Below are 16162 nucleotides of genomic sequence, written 5' to 3'. Positions count from 1 at the left end.
CCTGTCATTGGTCCCCTGAAGCAATAGGTCTTTCCTTTGTAACAATCAATTACTTTGCACTTGGTGACATGTTGCTTGTAATCTTCTCAAGGCATTTTATGTGTGTACTTGTCTCCCTGGCTAGAGCGTGACCTCCTCAAGGGCAGGGACTCTCCTGCAGAGTCTTTCCTTTCCTTTTTTTTTTAATTTAAAGATTTTATTTATTTATTTGACAGAGAGAGATCACAAGTAGGCAGAGAGGCAGGCAGGGGCGGGGGGTGGGTGGGGGAAGCAGGCTCCCCCCTAAGCAGAGAGCCCGAGATCGTGACCCGAGCCGAAGACAGAGGCTCAATCCACTGAGCCACCCAGGCACTCCTGTTTTTTGTTTTTTTTTTAAGATTTTATTGACTTATTTGACACAGAGAGAGTGCGCGCACAAGCAGGGGGAGTGGCAGGCAGAGAGAGGGAAAAGCAGGCTCCTTGCTGACAGGGAGCCCCATGTGGGACTTGACCCCGGGACACTGGGATCATGACCTGAGCCTAAGGCAGATGCTTAACCAACTGAGCCACCCAGGCGCTCCATCCTTTGCTTCTCCTAGTGTGCTTTTAAAGGTCTTTTAGACTATTGCTAATTCAAATTAGCGGGCCGGGGGTGGGGGAAGCACTAAAAAGAACCAAAAGTTTTCATTAATGTCTCTTGGATTCCCTGGCTTTCCCATTAAAACTTTCCCTAATTATTTATCATAATGAAGGGCTGATCTAATTTACAGTTTGCTTGTGCTGTGGGAGTCCCTGTGATGAGGATGAGAGCTGGGATGGGAGGGAAGAGGGGAAATAAGCTGTTAGTCTTCAAAAGCAGGAAAGTCATTTTCCAGCTGCATGACCTTGGGTAAATGCCATTATCACTGTTACTATTTCTTCATTTGGTAAAATGAGGTCACTGGGTTCTCTCTAAAGTCACACCCTGCTTGGCTCTAAGTCTGTCCTTTCAGATGTTCTAAGCCATGTCTCCCTGCTTGGATTGCTCTCTGGCTTCCTTGACATGGGGCAGTGCTGTCCTTTCGAAGCCTAGGTGGACCGAATTTGCCTTGGACGACTCTCCAAAAACCAGCTAGACTGCTCTAATCCATCCGTCCCAGTGACAGTTTGCTCTTGTTTTCAAGGTCCAACCTCAGTCCTTCACAACCAGGGCCTAGTATGGATATCCTGACAGCTCGACACCAATGACTGCCATGGCAGAGGCAGAGGACAGGGGTTGTCCTTGTAAAGTCCCCTAACATTAGGGCTCCAAATGACCCCAGGCCCACTCTGGGGTTTGGATCCTTCTAAACAACAAAATGTTTTTTGCTCACCGGGTTTCCCAATCCTTTTGACTCAGTTCTACCATTCTGCTTTCCCTCTTGTTAGCCCTTCTTTATAGGTACAGTCTCAAGGACCTCTTCCAGCTGGCTTTACGTGCCTGAAAACAGCTTTCTCTCCTTTCTTGACTGAGGACAGTCTCCAGCTTGATTACAAATGGAATCTTATGGTTTCCCCTGCCTAGGGAGCGCCAGGTGGTGAAGGGGGAAACAGGTCTCTAAGGAATGAGGCAAAAAGAGAGAACCACCGCCAGCCTTATTCCTCACAAACCGCATTCAGGCCTGTGCTGAACAGGCTGAGCAGAGGCCATGGCTGCATCGGCTGTGAAAGCCTGCCCTCCCCCCACCCCATACTGCAACTCTCATCTAGAAACACGAAATGGATCTGTAATTCTTCCATTTCCCCCTTTCCCCATCTCAGGCCTAGTGGCTGTTGATGAAAATCGGGTGCTTAGTTGGCCAAACAAGGTCTACTTATTACCGTACCCTTTGAAGCACCCGAGGAATCTATCAGCTGTAGATATGAAACAGCACGACTAAGGACGAGCAGTGTCCCAGTGAACAGCAAGAAGGCAAACTCTTGCGATGCAGGGTACACATGGAAGCCTGCCAGTGATGATGAGGGGTGGCTGGGGCTGCTCTTCTCCATGGCCTGCCCTCCCTGGGCCTGTCCCCAACAGATGTTAGCACTTGTTTTTCCTTGGGAAGGAGGGAGAGAGTAGCCCCGGGAGCAAGAACAGTCTTGGGAAGCTCCAGGGCTTGCATAGATGAGCATAGACCCAGAAAGGAATCAGCCAGTCAGCAACAGATGCGAGGCTGAAGTCAGAGATAGAAACGCCGCGTTGGAATGGAACAAGTCCCCCAAGAGTCAAAGAAAGGGTGGATATAAGGCTGTATGTGCTTGCCTGGATTTCCCAGGCCTGGAGTGGCCTGGTGAGAAAACTGCCCAGTCACGGTCTTTGTATTCACTTATTTAATAATAATAATTCAGAAGAAATCCCAGCTGTAGACCAACTTATCCAGTTTCAGAACATTTATCTCACCCAAAAGTGCATCCCCTCCAGTACTCAGTGGTATGAATGTGAGCTCTTTCTCTAGATCATACCCTCATGCACAGGCCTCTTCTCCGCGACCCCAGCTTGGCTGACACAGGCCACCTTAGAAACCCCCTAAACGTGGGATTGTTGTTCCCACGAGTCACCGTTTCCAGGATGAAACTCTAAGTGACAGAGAATGAAGACTAAGGATCAAAGATTATCAGATTAATTTGCCTAAAACCAAGTACCCAGAGACAATTAGTCTCAAATAAATATTTATCAAATCTGCAGCATTTCAAAAGGATTTAGTAGACTCATGCTTTCACTTTTTATTGTTCTTGTCTGTGTAATCTTTTAAGTGTTAGTCAACTGATTATGCTACATGCTTGTTCAATTGTTTAGAATTTATGGGCATTTTTTATAGTAGGAATGTAGAAGTTAGGCCAAAGCACCAAAATCATAAAAGCTCCATTAACTTTTCCAAGGTATCTAATTTGTAAAGGAATATTAAGAAACACAAAAAATGATACACAAAATGTCTGTGCCAATTATATTTATTGCTAGCTACTTTAAACTTTTTCGAAAGGTGTCTGAAAAGTAGATAACATAGGTAACGTTTTCCATAAACTTAGGAAAAAATATCATTTACAAAGTGCTGCAAATTTGATAAATTTATTTTGTTGACAATGATTCAGAACTACTGTTGGATGAATAGATAAAAATTCTTAGAACACCCAAAATATTAAAAAAAACCCACAACACTAAATGGCTGTAAAAACACCCCAAAGGGAACCGCACTTTTGGCAAACTTGTCATTAAGTGACGTAAACTTTCGCAGCTCTTTCTGCCCATAGGTCCTGTCCCCGGATTTTCAATAAAACCATTAAAAAAAAAAACCCCACAAAAAACTGGTAAAGTAAACTGAAAGTAAGTAAGTCTTGGATTGGCTTGAAGGGACCAATTTTAGCCAAGTGGATTAGAACCATGTCAAAGTGTGTTGCCCCTCTGGCTCCCTGGAACTTCAGGGCTTGGGAGCTGCACTGGTTGGAACCCTAGATCCCTCTGCAGGGTGGCAGGTCTGGAGCGGTGAGCGACTATGAGGGAATGTGGGTGACAGTGACCTGAGAAGAAGGGAGTGAGAGAGCGAGTGTGTGTCTGAGTGTGCTTGTGTACACAGTGGGCTGGAAGTCTCCATGCACCTGCACCTGGGTGCGTGGCTGGGCCTGAGGCTCCCTGCATGGCACGCCTGGCCCTCTACCCCCAAAGACTCTCTTGTCACGTCCCCCAAGCTGAGGAGAAGAGGAACCCAGGACAGCCACCCACCCAGCCTTCCCAGGCCCACGTGAGTCCCTGAGACACAGGCAACACAGACAGCAGGTCCACACGAGCTACCCCCCTTCCTTCACGGGGCTGAGCAGCTCTCCTGGTCCTTAGAGAGAAGGTGGCCAAGAAACAACTAATGAGTTGTTAATAAGGTCCAGTTTCCACTTCTTCATCCAGATACAGAGATAAGACATTGTGGTAAGAACCTGCTGACCTCGTATCTGACCCACGTGAGGGGTGCCAGAGTGAGGCATGTTCATGGTGTCCTCTCTTTCTCTAACCCAAAGCCAGAACATTGTTTGGCTTATGCATAAATGGTACTAGAGAAACGGACTAGAATCAGACCTTTAGAAAGTCCTGGAACCTGCCTGTGCATGCCTGAGTATATGCTACAGCACAGGCTGCGCACATGGAAAGAAAGCCAGTCACACCCGCCCCCCCATGGCAATTGGAAGTTTCCTTCTCCATAGTCCATCTGGAATGTTGTATCTTTGGGTCTCTGGCCCCTGGGGCCCTCCCCAGAGGACTCTTCTGCCTGGCCTGGGAGTGCGTTCCTTGCCTCGGCTGGCCTCAAAGGGGCCCTCTGGCCAGAGGGATTTGCCAGGGGCAGCAAAGGCAGCAGCACAGACCGCAGTTCAGATATAACTGGCAGGGGGCTGTCGGGTACTGAGCCGCTGCATGTGACAGCCGTGGCAGAGTAAGTGCCCATCCAGAGGGAAGCAGCAGCAGCCTTCCTCATCACTCAGCTGCATCCGGCAGTCCTAGGGAAGAAGGACACCTAGTTCACCTCCGCCCGGGCACTGGGACACGTTGGGAGACTGTGCTGATCCACACCAGCCCCCTAGTAGACTGGAAGAATGGTGGGGCTGGTTGGAGGCGATGGCCTCCGAGTAGAAGCCCGAGAAAATACCTCAGCTGGACAGCAGGTGTCGCTGCTACAGCGGAAATAATGAGGCAGACTCCCATTTGCAGTGGTTACCAGGAGTCCGCAGTTCAGGCTCGCCTTGGGGAAAGCCAGATGCAGAAAGGACTAAACACCCAGGACCAGACAGAGTGGATGAAGGAGGGCAGAGATACTGGAGATGGGTCCTGGTTTCCACGCTGTAGACCGCTCCCACAGACTTGAGCAGTCCAGGGACATGCCTCCTCCCCAGCCCCATTCCCTCTCCAGTTCTCCTCCAGGAGCCCTGGCTCCTCACACTCACCTCACAGTGGTAGCACTCAAAGTGATAATCTCGGTCCATGGATATCACCCTCACAATGTCTTCACAGCCCTGAAATGATGCAGGCCCCCAAGGGATGAGTGTAGAATGACAACCCCAGTTCTGCCCTCCCCTGGGCCCCTTCCCAGCCCAATGCGAAGATCATTCAAAGGCCTCCAGGAAGAACTCTCTGCAATCACCTGTAGCTTTCAGATGGCCTTTGGAAATCCTACTAGAACTTTCCCCCCTCCCCTTCCTTGATACTGCCTCCAGGAAGGCCTGTCCTCTCAGTCTTCCCTCTGTCCAGCAGCTCTGGCCTTACCTACCTCTCCGAGCTGTGGGGAGGGAAAAGGGGCCGGCAGTCTAAGTAAAGTAAGCTAAGCTGGGGACAAGGAGTTCCAGTAGGGTCTGGTTCCTTATTGGCTTTCAGATTCTCTCCCCAGGCCAACACGTAGCACACACAGAATAAATCATTGCTGACATCTTCCTACCAGCCCTGAGGATTCTTCCCACCTTTTTCTAGCCCCATCTGGGATCTGCTGACTCTGATCTCAAAGAAAAGCTTCCTCCTATGGTCTGGGACAGACTGGATGAAGCCTGGGCCCAGTGAGGCTGTCAGAAATGTCCAGGCCCGGATGTCAGGGTCAGGGTGGTGACCCTGAGAGCAGAGTCACACGGGAATCTTCGCAGAGCACATTCCTCAGCACCACCACCTCCCGCGGGAAGCTGGGCCCATATGTCCCCACCCCCTTCCCAGGGGCAGCGGCATTGGCTGCCCCACAAGAGAACCCCGGCATACTGACCTCTGAGGGGAGGATGGGTTGGCCGCAGGCTGCACATTTAGGAGCGTAATTTCTGAAGAAGAGAGGGCAGAGACCAGTTGAAGCTGGGGAACCCTGAGGCCAGTCCCACACCACACCCCCAGGGGGTAGACTCACTTGTGGTAGTCAGTGACGCAGTACACCTGGTTGGAGAAGTCCACGGTGAAGGGGATGCCGTCCAGACACTTGTTGCAAACAATGCACCGGAAGCAGCCCGGGTGGTAGGACTTCCCCACAGCCTGCAGGATCTGGCTCACGGGGTGGGAAAACAATTAGTCTCCCTCCAGTCTCATTCTCCAGCTACCCATTGTGCTCCTTGAAGCCCCCCAAACTCCTCCAACTCCCTGCTCTCCTCCCAGAACAATGCTCTGTAATCTGAGGGGCCCAGAGGATGCTTAAAATAGAGGCAGAAACATTGAACACAGTCTTAGAGAGCATCCAGGCCAGTGGTTCTCACCCAGGGAGCTTGTAAAACCCATCAATGCCTGGGCCTCACCCCAGAGGTTTTCATCACAGTCTCCAATGACAACCCAGGCACTGGTTATTTTCTTTACTTCTTCCCAGGTGATCTGCTAGGCTTGACCACTGCTCTAATCCTATTCCCCTTGCTTACGGAAAAACAACAACCCTGAGTTCTAACTGATCCCAGCCAGTAGTAGGAAGGGGATTAAGACCTGGGAACCCACACTCCTAGCTTGGCTGTGACTGCAGGAATAGGCAGGGACCAGATCACAGAGGCTGTGGGGATGGCAGGATTAGGGGTACTGACCCAACCAACAGAGGGAAGGCACTACAAATAGCTGCTCTGGGGAAGAATGGGAAGAAAGCCACTCGCAGTGATGGAGTTCCTCCCTCCCCCTTTTCTCAGTACCCACTTAGCCCCTGGTTCTACCCCTCAGTCACTCAGGCTCACAGAGAGTCGCAGTTGAAGACACTTTGCTTACCTTCTCCAAGATCAAGTGACCACAGACACAGCATTTCTCAGCTGCCTCCTGAAACCCTGAAAACTAGGGAGAAAGAAAGAACCAAGGGAGGATATTACAAGCTGAGAAGGACCTGATGGGTGCAACCCCAATGGGCCACCAAGAAAGGTCCCGGTATGAGAGCCAATTCCAGGCCCAGGGGACCCTTCACTCACCAGATAATCTTCCTCACAGTACACGGAGCCATTGACGCTGTAGAAAGCCTTGCAGCGCAAAGTTCGCCCTAGGAGCAGCAGACAAGAGACTGGAGCCACCCCAGTGTCCACATACAGGGCGTCCCCGCCTCGGGGACACTGCTCTCCAATGTAGGATGACGTATTTAATCTGGACCTTAGTGCCAGTGCTCCTCACTGCTCTGTGTCCTCCCTCTCTACACAAAAATCCCATCTGATGTGATTCCAATTTACTTAGGTCTCATTCCTGCAAACTTCCCCTCTCCTCTGCTCACTGTTCCTCCAGTTACCTCAACAGTTTTCTAAGATCCTGCCCTCCCTCAATGAATGCCTTCCTCTCCAGGGCACAGGGAGTCACCCAGGGGTGGGGGTTGGGGGACCCAACCCCAGGCTGGGGTACAAGGTAAAGGAGCTGGGAATAAGGTACTGTACAATGCCCATGGAGGTGGTTGCATTATTATAGGCCTTGCCCTCTGGGACTTTTCAACCTAGGGGCCTCTTTGCCTGTGTATAGCCTTCCTGCTATCCTAGCCCTGTCTGTCTTCTTCCAGGGACAGGCTCAGCAGAGGACAGGAAATATTGGCATTACTGTTGGGGACAAAGTGCTCTTCTCAGAAGCAAAGTCAGTTCCCTTTCCCGCTGCACAAGGCAGCTCCCACAAGCTCAGAGAAACCCAGAGAATCCAGGATCTTCTGTGAGCAGACAAGGCATGTGACCAACACTTAGGAACTGCTCCAAAGTGTCTAAATTGTCAGGGAGAGGGGAGGAGTGAGACCCAAGGTGGAGAAGGGGGCGAGTTGGCCACCTCCTCTGCCCTCTTCTGATCAAAATCTCTTCTACCTCCTACCAGAAGTTTGGAAAAGCTGACTTAGAGACTCAGGAGACATGGCAGGGATACAGAGAGGGAAAGAGACACACCCAGAAAAGGCCCTATACACAAGACAGACAGATGGATGAACCCAAGAGAATCAGGCAGAGGTGGGGGCTGGCAGTGGTGGTGGTGGCTGGAGTAGGGGCACAGAAAAGCTGAGTGCTGGAGTCAGATAGGCAGAGATAAGAGATTAAAGGTTTAGCAAAGGAATCAAGAGTGGGCAAGCAGTGGGGAGGGGTAATGAGGGAGGTGAGGGAAGGGCTGGGGAGTTAAGGCTGCTGGGAGCACACCCCCCCCCAAGGCGGGCCTCCTGAGCTAACAGTGGCGGGCATTCCTGGAGCGTGATGTCATCAGCTTGGCATGGCCCTGTGGCCTGCACTCCAGTGAGGTGGCTGAACTCTGACCAGCCAAGAGAAAACCCCTCTCTCCGCCCCCCATGGCTCCCCACTCCCCCAGCCCACCCCCACCCTTCCCACATTCCAGTCTTTCACTGTCGCCCCAGGCAACTCAGACTGTCCAGGACCAAACCCCACCAAGGAGAGGCCGAGGCTGGGCTGGAGTCCAGGCTGGGCAAGCAAGGAAGCAGAAGAAAGAGGGAGGAACAGAGAGGAGGAAAAGAGGCTCAATGGAGGAAGGGAGGGCTGACTCCAGAACGCAGACGCAACATGGGGGCTGGAGAGCCAGGTATAGCAGAGGAGGGAAGACGGGCAACAGTGGGCATCCAGACACATGGCGTGGGACAGACCCAAAGAGGCACAAGCTCTGCTTTCCCTAGGCATTTCTGAGGGTGTATGCTTGTGGGACATGCTTGAGGCCTCAGCCCGCCCCCTGCACAAGGCCTAGGGGATACACTCACCACAGGAGCAGCAGACAAAGCACTGGGTGTGGTAGAGGCTGTCCAGGGCCTTGCAGGCGTTGCTCTGCCCATAGATGCCTTTGTTGCATTTAATACAGGTGCCTGTGGGGAGAGAAGAAGTTGTCAGCATCATATCCCACACACCCCCAGCTCAAAACAGGGATTTGGGATTTTTCTTGACTGCTCTTTCCCGATTGTTCCAGAGGACCACCAGTCTCAGCCTTCCTTTCAACGGGCTCTCTCCTGGGAAGAGAGGAGAACAAGAAATGGGATGCGGCAAGGTCTTGGCTGAGCAGGCCCATCATTGTTTACTGATTAATCAACAGATATTTTCTTAGCATCTATTTTGTGCCTAGCAAAAATATAGTGCCTGATACTATGCAAAATCGGAGAGAGTCAAAGATATGATCCTTGACTTTCAAATGTGCAGATTCTGTCAGGGAGACAAGACTAACAGGCAAGGGTATGACCCCTGTTGCACTGTGTTAGGACAAAGAGAGATGCCAGTCCATAATGGCCCAGAAGCAGACTCCCAGAGAGAGCAGGCCAGGTCTAGACAGCCTCTCTGGGACCTCAGTTTCCCCATCTGTAAAAGGAGCTGCCATATAGCTACAAAATGACTTCTTACTGCTCCACACCTCCAGGCTTCCAAGGATGGAAAGAAGGATATGGCTCAGCAGAGGGCCCTGGGCAGAGCGGACCATGTGAGCATGACTCCTGTGGGGAGGTGGCTGCTAAGAATGTAGGGTGTGTTTCAGAGACTGGAGGTTGCACGGGAAGGTGGGGGAAGGGTGACAGAATCCCTAAGGTCTCCCTGAAATCTATCATGGGATGGATAGAGCTGAACTGCTCTTCCCTGACAGCCTCCCACCCCTGCCAAATACATACACCTGGCTCTGGCACCCTCCTTTCCTGGGTGTGTTCTTTCCTCCCTCCACTCCCCAATTCCAGGCCCATGAGTGAGGGCTAGGGCCTATCTTTGGGGAGCAGATCCCAACGGGGCCCGCCTCACCCGCCCCACCTCTCCCCCTCGGCACACTGCCATACTCCTTGCCTGCTGGGGCCCATCCCAGTCTTTGCCCAGGGGCTTCAGAGCCCGTGCAGCAGCTGCAGTGACTGATGGGCCCAGGCCTGTCCTGTTCCCACCCTCTGGCAGCTGGGCAAGGCTGTAGCCAAGGAAGAGGGCCCCGAACTAGGGGCCAGAGTAGAAGGGTATATAGTCAGGCTGGGAATTCTGTCAGAGGAGACAACCTAACTCTCGGGGAGAAGCAGCCTCTACTTCTGGGGTCAAAATGCCCAAAAGAGTGAACCAAGATTGCCATGCCAGGGGGGGCCCATCAGAACCATTTCTCTAGGAAGCCTTGGACATTATGGGAAGACAGGCGCAAAACTGCTCAGGCATGCCTGCCTGGCCTCCACTAACCCAGCATATCCACGCCTAGGTTCTCCCTGCCCTTTTATTGCACTCTGTCCAAGCTCCTTTCTTCCTTCTCACTCTGATGGCTTGGCCCAAGAGACTTCCTTCCCCTCAACCGCCACTTCTTATGGGCTCCAAAAGAAACTGCTAAAGGGATCCTGTCACTCAGTCTCCCTTAACCAAAGCATCATCTACTCTAGGCTTTCCTCTATTAGGATGGGAGGATAGGGGTTGACCCGGGGAAGGAAGGGCCCTTTAAGCCTGCAGCCCTGCTACCTCTCAACTTCTGCCTCAATCTGCCCTCCCCGGCTAGGTTCCTCTCCCTGTCCACATTTCTAGCCATAGAGGTGGTCTAGGGCACGAGGTCCAGGGCAGGAACATGGATGATGGGAAAGGAGAGGATAAGCCCAAGGCCTTCCATTGTTTTTCTTCCCACTGCATTAGCATTTCTTTCTGTAACAAATTGGTGGCTGTGGGTCTTGGCTAAAAAGATCCTTCAAGATCCTAATATCCCCTGGTAGGTGAGCATATAATCAATCAAAACTCCTTAACCGTGGGGTGCCTGGGTGGCTCAGTCGTTAAGCCTCTGCCTTTGGCTCCGTGATGATCTCAAGTACCTGGGATGGAGCCCCACATCGGGCTCGGGATCCCCACTCCCTCTCCCATTCCCCTTGCTTGTGTTCTCGCTCTCTGTGTCAAAAAAATAAATAAAATCTTAAAAAAAAAAAAAAAAGACTCCTTAAAGGTAATTGCGTGTGGGAGACAGAGCGACCAGGTTTTCTTAACAGAGGCAGAAACTAACGTGCTGTTTCTAGCCTGAATTCCGAGCAGGTTGTGGCCCAAACCGAAGGCCAGGTTATTTCTGGCAGTTACACAGGATCGTTAACCTGCTAGGGATGCTGGTGTCCAGGTGGTCATGGCTTCTGCCCTGACTCCCCCGGAGGATGGGGTAAATAGAAGAGACCACCACCAGGTCTCTGCTTAAATGCTCAGGCACCCAACAAGCCAGCATGACACGGACAAGCCAACAGCAGGGTCACTGCTTTCCGTCCCCGAGAGCTTCACCCTCTCTCCTCGGCTCCACTTCCCCGACCGCGGCCACAGCTCCGCGCGTGTTAGCAAGCAGCACCCCACCCCCCGCCCCACCTCACCCCACCCTCCGCCCCGCGCCGCGCGGCCAGCCCCGCCCGCGGGCACCTGGAGCGCCCGGGCAGGAGCCGGCACGCACGCGGCCCGCCCGCCCCGCCCCCCACCCGCGCATTCCCCGAATTCCTGCGGGCGGAGCTTGGGCCCGGGTAGGGGCGCGGCGCGCAGAAGCCTGCCGGGGCACCGCCGCCAAGGGGGGAGCAGGATGGGGAGATGCTCTCACTCCCCACTTGGTCCCCTCCCCACGAGGCCTCCTACCGCGAAAAACGGAGGCTCCAAAGCTTCGACTGGGACTCACGAGATAATCGGGGGGTTGAATGTAGCAGGAATAAGGAGCCCACGGTCCATTTGAGACCTGGTGGGAAGGGGAAATCCCTCTTGCCTCTCTTCTAGCTCCGCGTCTCCGCCTCCGACTTCCCGGCGCCGGCAATTTGGGCCGTCGGGGCAGTGAGGAAAGGAAGGCGGTGATGGGTCCCGTCCTGTCCCGTCCCTAACCATTTCTTTCACTCACCGAAGTAATCCTCTCTGGCCTCCGGCTCCCGCATCCGGGCCCGGGCGGCCTCTGGAACGAAAGGACCTGACGGTTCCTCGAGACCCGACGGCTCAATCCCCGAGGGTTCCCCGCGGGCGCCGGCTTCTCGCCCACCCGTGCCCACCGTCAGGCGCAGCAACGCTGTTAGCTCATCCTGGTATCGGGCGCCCGCGGCGCAGTCCCCGTAGCCGGTCACTGAGTGTCGTCCGGGTTGCGCCCCGCGTCTCTCCAAGGGCCCTGCCGCTCCCACTCCGGCCCCGGCTAGAGCTCCGGGGCTGCCCAGGGCCGGGGGATAGGAGTGGCGGCTTTCCTGGCAGCCGAACCCCGCGGGCCGGTGAGCACACAATCGGTCCAGGGCGGCGTGGAGCTCCGGGTAGGCGGACGGCACCCCTCCAGGGGAATACCCCGCTGGAGCCCCAGCCAAGGGTGGGCCAAACAGACAGGGCCCGGCGGGCAGGGGGCTGCCGTGGCGCTGGTCGTAGCCCATGCTGATGCCGCTGGTGCGATTGCTGCAGGGTCGACTACCTCCGGCTCCGCCTGCCCCCGCCCCGTCCAGCAGCAGGCTACCCCGGGGGCTGGACGGCTTGCTGGCGTCGCTGGCTGAGCTACTGGCGAAACTGGAGCGTGGGCTTAGAGCTGGGGCCGTGGTCTCCAGCCGAAAGTCGGGGGGCAATGACTGAGGTAGAGGCAAGGCCCGGGTGGGAGGCGGCCCCCCGGGGAAGGAGCCTTCGTAGCGCTGCGCCTCAAAGGAGCCGCGCGGGTTCCGCTCAGCGTCCAGGGGGCCCTGCTCCCGGTCTGGCTCCAAAGGCTCATCCCCAGGTCCCCCAGTAGCTCCACGGGGCCCTGATTTCCTAGGCCCCCCCAACCCACTCAGGCGCCCCTTGCCCGGCCCGGGGGTCCCATCAGACCCAGACCGGCTAGATTCACCCTTTCTGCGGCCGAACTTGGCGCTGCCGGAGTCGGAGAGCCTTAACTTCTCCAGCAGGCGACTGGCTTTCTCCCCTAACCGCTCCATGCCCTCGGGCCTGGGGCCTCCAGCCCCCTCCCCGCCGGGCACCCTGCAGCTTCTCGGCAGCCGCTTCTCTTTTCCAGCGGCCGGACTCCGGTTCCCCGGGGGCACGGGGTAGGCACAGGGGGTTAGCGGGCGGCCCAGATGCCCGGCACCGGGAATCCCGCAGCATCCCCCAGCGAGAGGGGCTGCTTCCCCCCGCGCATCAGGGGTTAAGCGGGGCTAGAAGGGCCTAGGGCCGCGGCTGTCCCATCCGCAGGTCAGTCTGTTCACGCGTCCACTCGCCCAGCCGCCCCACTCTCCCCGGCCCCCGCCCCCCTCGCTCTCACACTCAGCACAGTCCGAACTTCTCTCCCAAACTTTTGTCTGCCTGGCCGGATCTACTTTCCGGGAGGGGCGGAGCGCTGTGTGCGAGAGGAACGGGGGTGCCTGCGCAGGGATCTCTAGTGCCCCGGAGGGGGAGGGTGGTGCTGGTGCTAACTGTCCCTGGAGGTGGAGACCCAACGACCGGAGACGAAGGGAGGCCGAGGGGCAGTTTGGGCAGCTGCTACTACATCTCTCAGGAAGTGGGACCGGGAAAAGTGGGGGAGGGGGGAAAGGAACTCTTTGTTTGCAGTTGGAATGCGCGGAGGGGCACGGTGGAATGTCGCGGTCCCGGACGGGGCGACGCTAGGCATGTTCTGCGCAAACATCGTGACTTTGTTCCTACTGTGGGGACTGTGGGAGAGATGAAGAGAGACCGGCACAGAAGTAATGAGACCCATAAAGAGGGGGGCAGGGAGAAAGGTAGATACATAAAGAGGTCAGAGACACGTATGGGAAGAGCCCAGAAGGGCGAGGAAGCCCACGTAGAGAGGTGGTGGAAGACAGGTAGCGAAAGAAAGGGGGAGCTGGAGCAAAGGGAGGAAATCGTGGGTGGTGCGCAGACCGAAGGATGAGCAGACTGAGAAAAAGGCAAATTTGTCCAAGTCCAGACAGAATGAGAGCCCAACAGATAGACTGCAATAAAAGAACACCACTTTCTGAACCCAAAGCTCTGCGACGGTAGGGAGGGAAGGAACTTTGGTGTCTATGCAAAAAGAGTGAGGAAGAGGGTTGGGACTCCTCTACCGTCCCGGTAGAACGGATAGAGGACTAGAAGACACCCCCTGGTGTTGGGAAGAGAGATTTTTAGCAACTCTCTCAGGCAAGGGGGATGGGAGGCCTGGTGTTAGGGCTAACGGACCCCTCCCCGATGGTGGGCCCACAGGAGATTGTGATAAAGGGTAAGCATTAAAAAGGAAGAAAAGAAATGTCATTTAGACGATCTAGCAAGTGAAAATGATCAGGGTGGAAAAGGGAAAGAGAAGGCTTCTAGTGTTGAACGTACTGGAAAAATGAAGAATAAGGAAAGGAAGAAAAGGTGGCTGAAGCTAAACATGTCTAATTAAATACCAGTGCAACTGATTTTGCCCTGACTAGCATATCAGGGGCAAGGGGCAGAGGAGGTAGAATGGGGAAGGAAATGATTCCTTTGTATTTAGATAGTAAACGAGCATGAAAATTATATGCAAACAAATCATGCATATTATTTTCATTTCAACATTTTGAACACCTTTCCTAATCTTAGTGTAGCCTTAGGGAATGGGGAAGCAAAGGAAGTTAATATCTTTGGGGAAATTAATTTGGCACAAACTATTTGGCTTCTTTGTCCTAGCTGCATTGTCTCCCTGACCTCATCTCTCTGGAGAACCAGCCTCTCTCTTTCCCTGTCAGGCCTACAGCTTTTCTCTGATCCAGAGGAGAGTTCAGTATCAGACTAGAAGCAGGGAACACTGAAAGCATTAGTAACAGAGGGGAGCTATCAGGTTGCATCCAGAACCCGCTGTGAGTGACATCTCCCTCCTTTCCTGTCTCCAGATGGGGAGAGAACTTGGATTCTTCCTTCCTAATACTTACAACCAAAATATCCACAAAGCCTCTTATATTTGGAAGCTTTCCCACTTTGGAGTGGGGATGGGAGAGTGAACCTTAGGAAAAGTTGAGAAGCCTTTAAAGGAAACCCCTGTGGGAGTTGGTGGTGGCAGCAATGGGCACAGCTGGGACCAACCACCTGTGTTTTCAGGGAATAACAAGAACCAGAGACAAGTGAAGGGGCAGAAGGAGGCACTGAAGGCATGCTCCAGAGTGCTTAGGACCTCAGGGTAACTGTTCCATAGTCTCAACTAGAGCCGGGAGCTCCAAGGCCTTGTTCTCCCTCCTCAAGACATGAATTATGAACTGTGTACACGGATGGCTCCCAGACATTTTTTCTTTTATAAGGAAGCTCTACACCCAGCCTGGGGCTTGAACTCGTGACCCTGAGATCGAGAGTTGCATGCTCCATTGACTGGGCCAGCGAGGTGCCCCTTAGCCCAGACTTTCTTAGATTTAAAAACTCAGCCGACCACTAGCATCTCTACTTAGCTGTCTCAAAGGCATACAACACTCTCAACTGACTTCACCTTCCCTGCCTCCTGAAACTGGCTCTTCCAGCATCCCCTGAAGAAACGGCACCATTAAGCACTTAGCTGCTTAAGCCCGAAACGGGAACACCAACCTTCTGTCCTCCTCCCTCCATCTAAGGTCCAACCAACTCTCATCACCAAGCCTGTCAGTCACCAAATCCTCTCAGTTCAGCTTCTTAAATAACTTCCAAACCTGTCCTCCTCTCACCATCACTTTCTGACCAGCCGTTTCCTCTCCTGAGCCACTGCAGAATACCCCCCAGCAGCCCCACACCCAGGCCTGGGTTTCTCCCTGCCATCCATCTCCTACCGAGGACAAGGGATTCTTCTCAAACACAAAACTGATCATCTCATTTCCCTGCCAGACACCCTTGAATGCCTTCGAACTAGACGAGGTCTGTGTGTCTCTCCAGCTTCTCTATGCACCAGCCCCTCCTCAAACTGTTCTGCAGGATGATGGCAACTCCTCTGTGCTCTCTCTTGCCTCTGGACTTTCGTCCTTGCTATTCCCTTGTTTGGAAGACTCCCGGCCTACCCTTCCCCTCTGGTTCACGCCTCACCGTGATCTTTCAGGTGCCAGTCTAAGCGCCACTCTCTGAGAAGCCTTTCCAGACCCCCAGAGTAGGTCAGCCAGCCCTGCTGTCTGCTGCCGCTGCCCCTTACACTCCCCCATCATCACCCTTATCACAGTTCATTTCACTGTATACTTAACTGCCTGGCTCCCTGATTAGATAATGAAACCTCTAATCAGCATCTGACCTGCTCCACAGGGTACCCACAACACCTAACACAGTACCTGACACCTAGGAAGTAATCAGTATTTGTTGTATGACTGACTGAACAGAAAGCCATTTTTACTTCATATTCCATTCATTAGGCACAAAGTTTGTATGCAAGTGTGTGTGTGTGTATGTGTGTGTATCCGCGTGTGCACACATTCACGCGTGTGCGCGCGCATGCACACACACA

The 16162-nt window shown here is 53.7% G+C and overlaps 1 protein-coding gene across 1 annotated transcript; it reads right to left on the bottom strand.

Moving 5' to 3' along the window:
- Positions 1–2295: 2295 nt before the first annotated feature.
- AJUBA (ajuba LIM protein) lies at positions 2296–13023 on the bottom strand. The gene is made up of 8 exons (XM_044232444.1): positions 11678–13023; positions 8604–8705; positions 6859–6926; positions 6665–6727; positions 5838–5968; positions 5703–5754; positions 4903–4971; positions 2296–4458 (listed from the first exon to the last, which is right to left on the bottom strand). The coding sequence occupies exons 1-8, from the start codon at positions 12711–12713 to the stop codon at positions 4333–4335; spliced, it is 1647 nt and encodes a 548-aa protein (XP_044088379.1). The 5' UTR covers positions 12714–13023; the 3' UTR covers positions 2296–4332.
- Between the last annotated feature and the right edge of the window lie 3139 nt (positions 13024–16162).

Source organism: Neovison vison, chromosome 13 (assembly GCF_020171115.1).
Source record: "Neovison vison isolate M4711 chromosome 13, ASM_NN_V1, whole genome shotgun sequence".
Taxonomy (NCBI): domain Eukaryota; kingdom Metazoa; phylum Chordata; class Mammalia; order Carnivora; family Mustelidae; genus Neogale; species Neogale vison.
The sequence above is the reverse complement of the archived record's forward strand: the minus strand, read 5'-3'. Positions and strand labels throughout refer to the sequence as shown.

Excerpts from the sequence above, each read along its gene's own strand:
- AJUBA (XM_044232444.1), bottom strand. The coding sequence starts at position 12,713 with ATGGAGCGGTTAGGGGAGAAAGCCAGTCGCCTGCTGGAGAAGTTAAGG. Across the intron at positions 8,706-11,677 it reads GGCCAGAGAGGATTACTTCG|GCACCTGTATTAAATGCAAC; the intron begins GTGAGTGAAAGA and ends CTCTCCCCACAG. Across the intron at positions 6,927-8,603 it reads CTTTGTCTGCTGCTCCTGTG|GGCGAACTTTGCGCTGCAAG; the intron begins GTGAGTGTATCC and ends TGCTGCTCCTAG.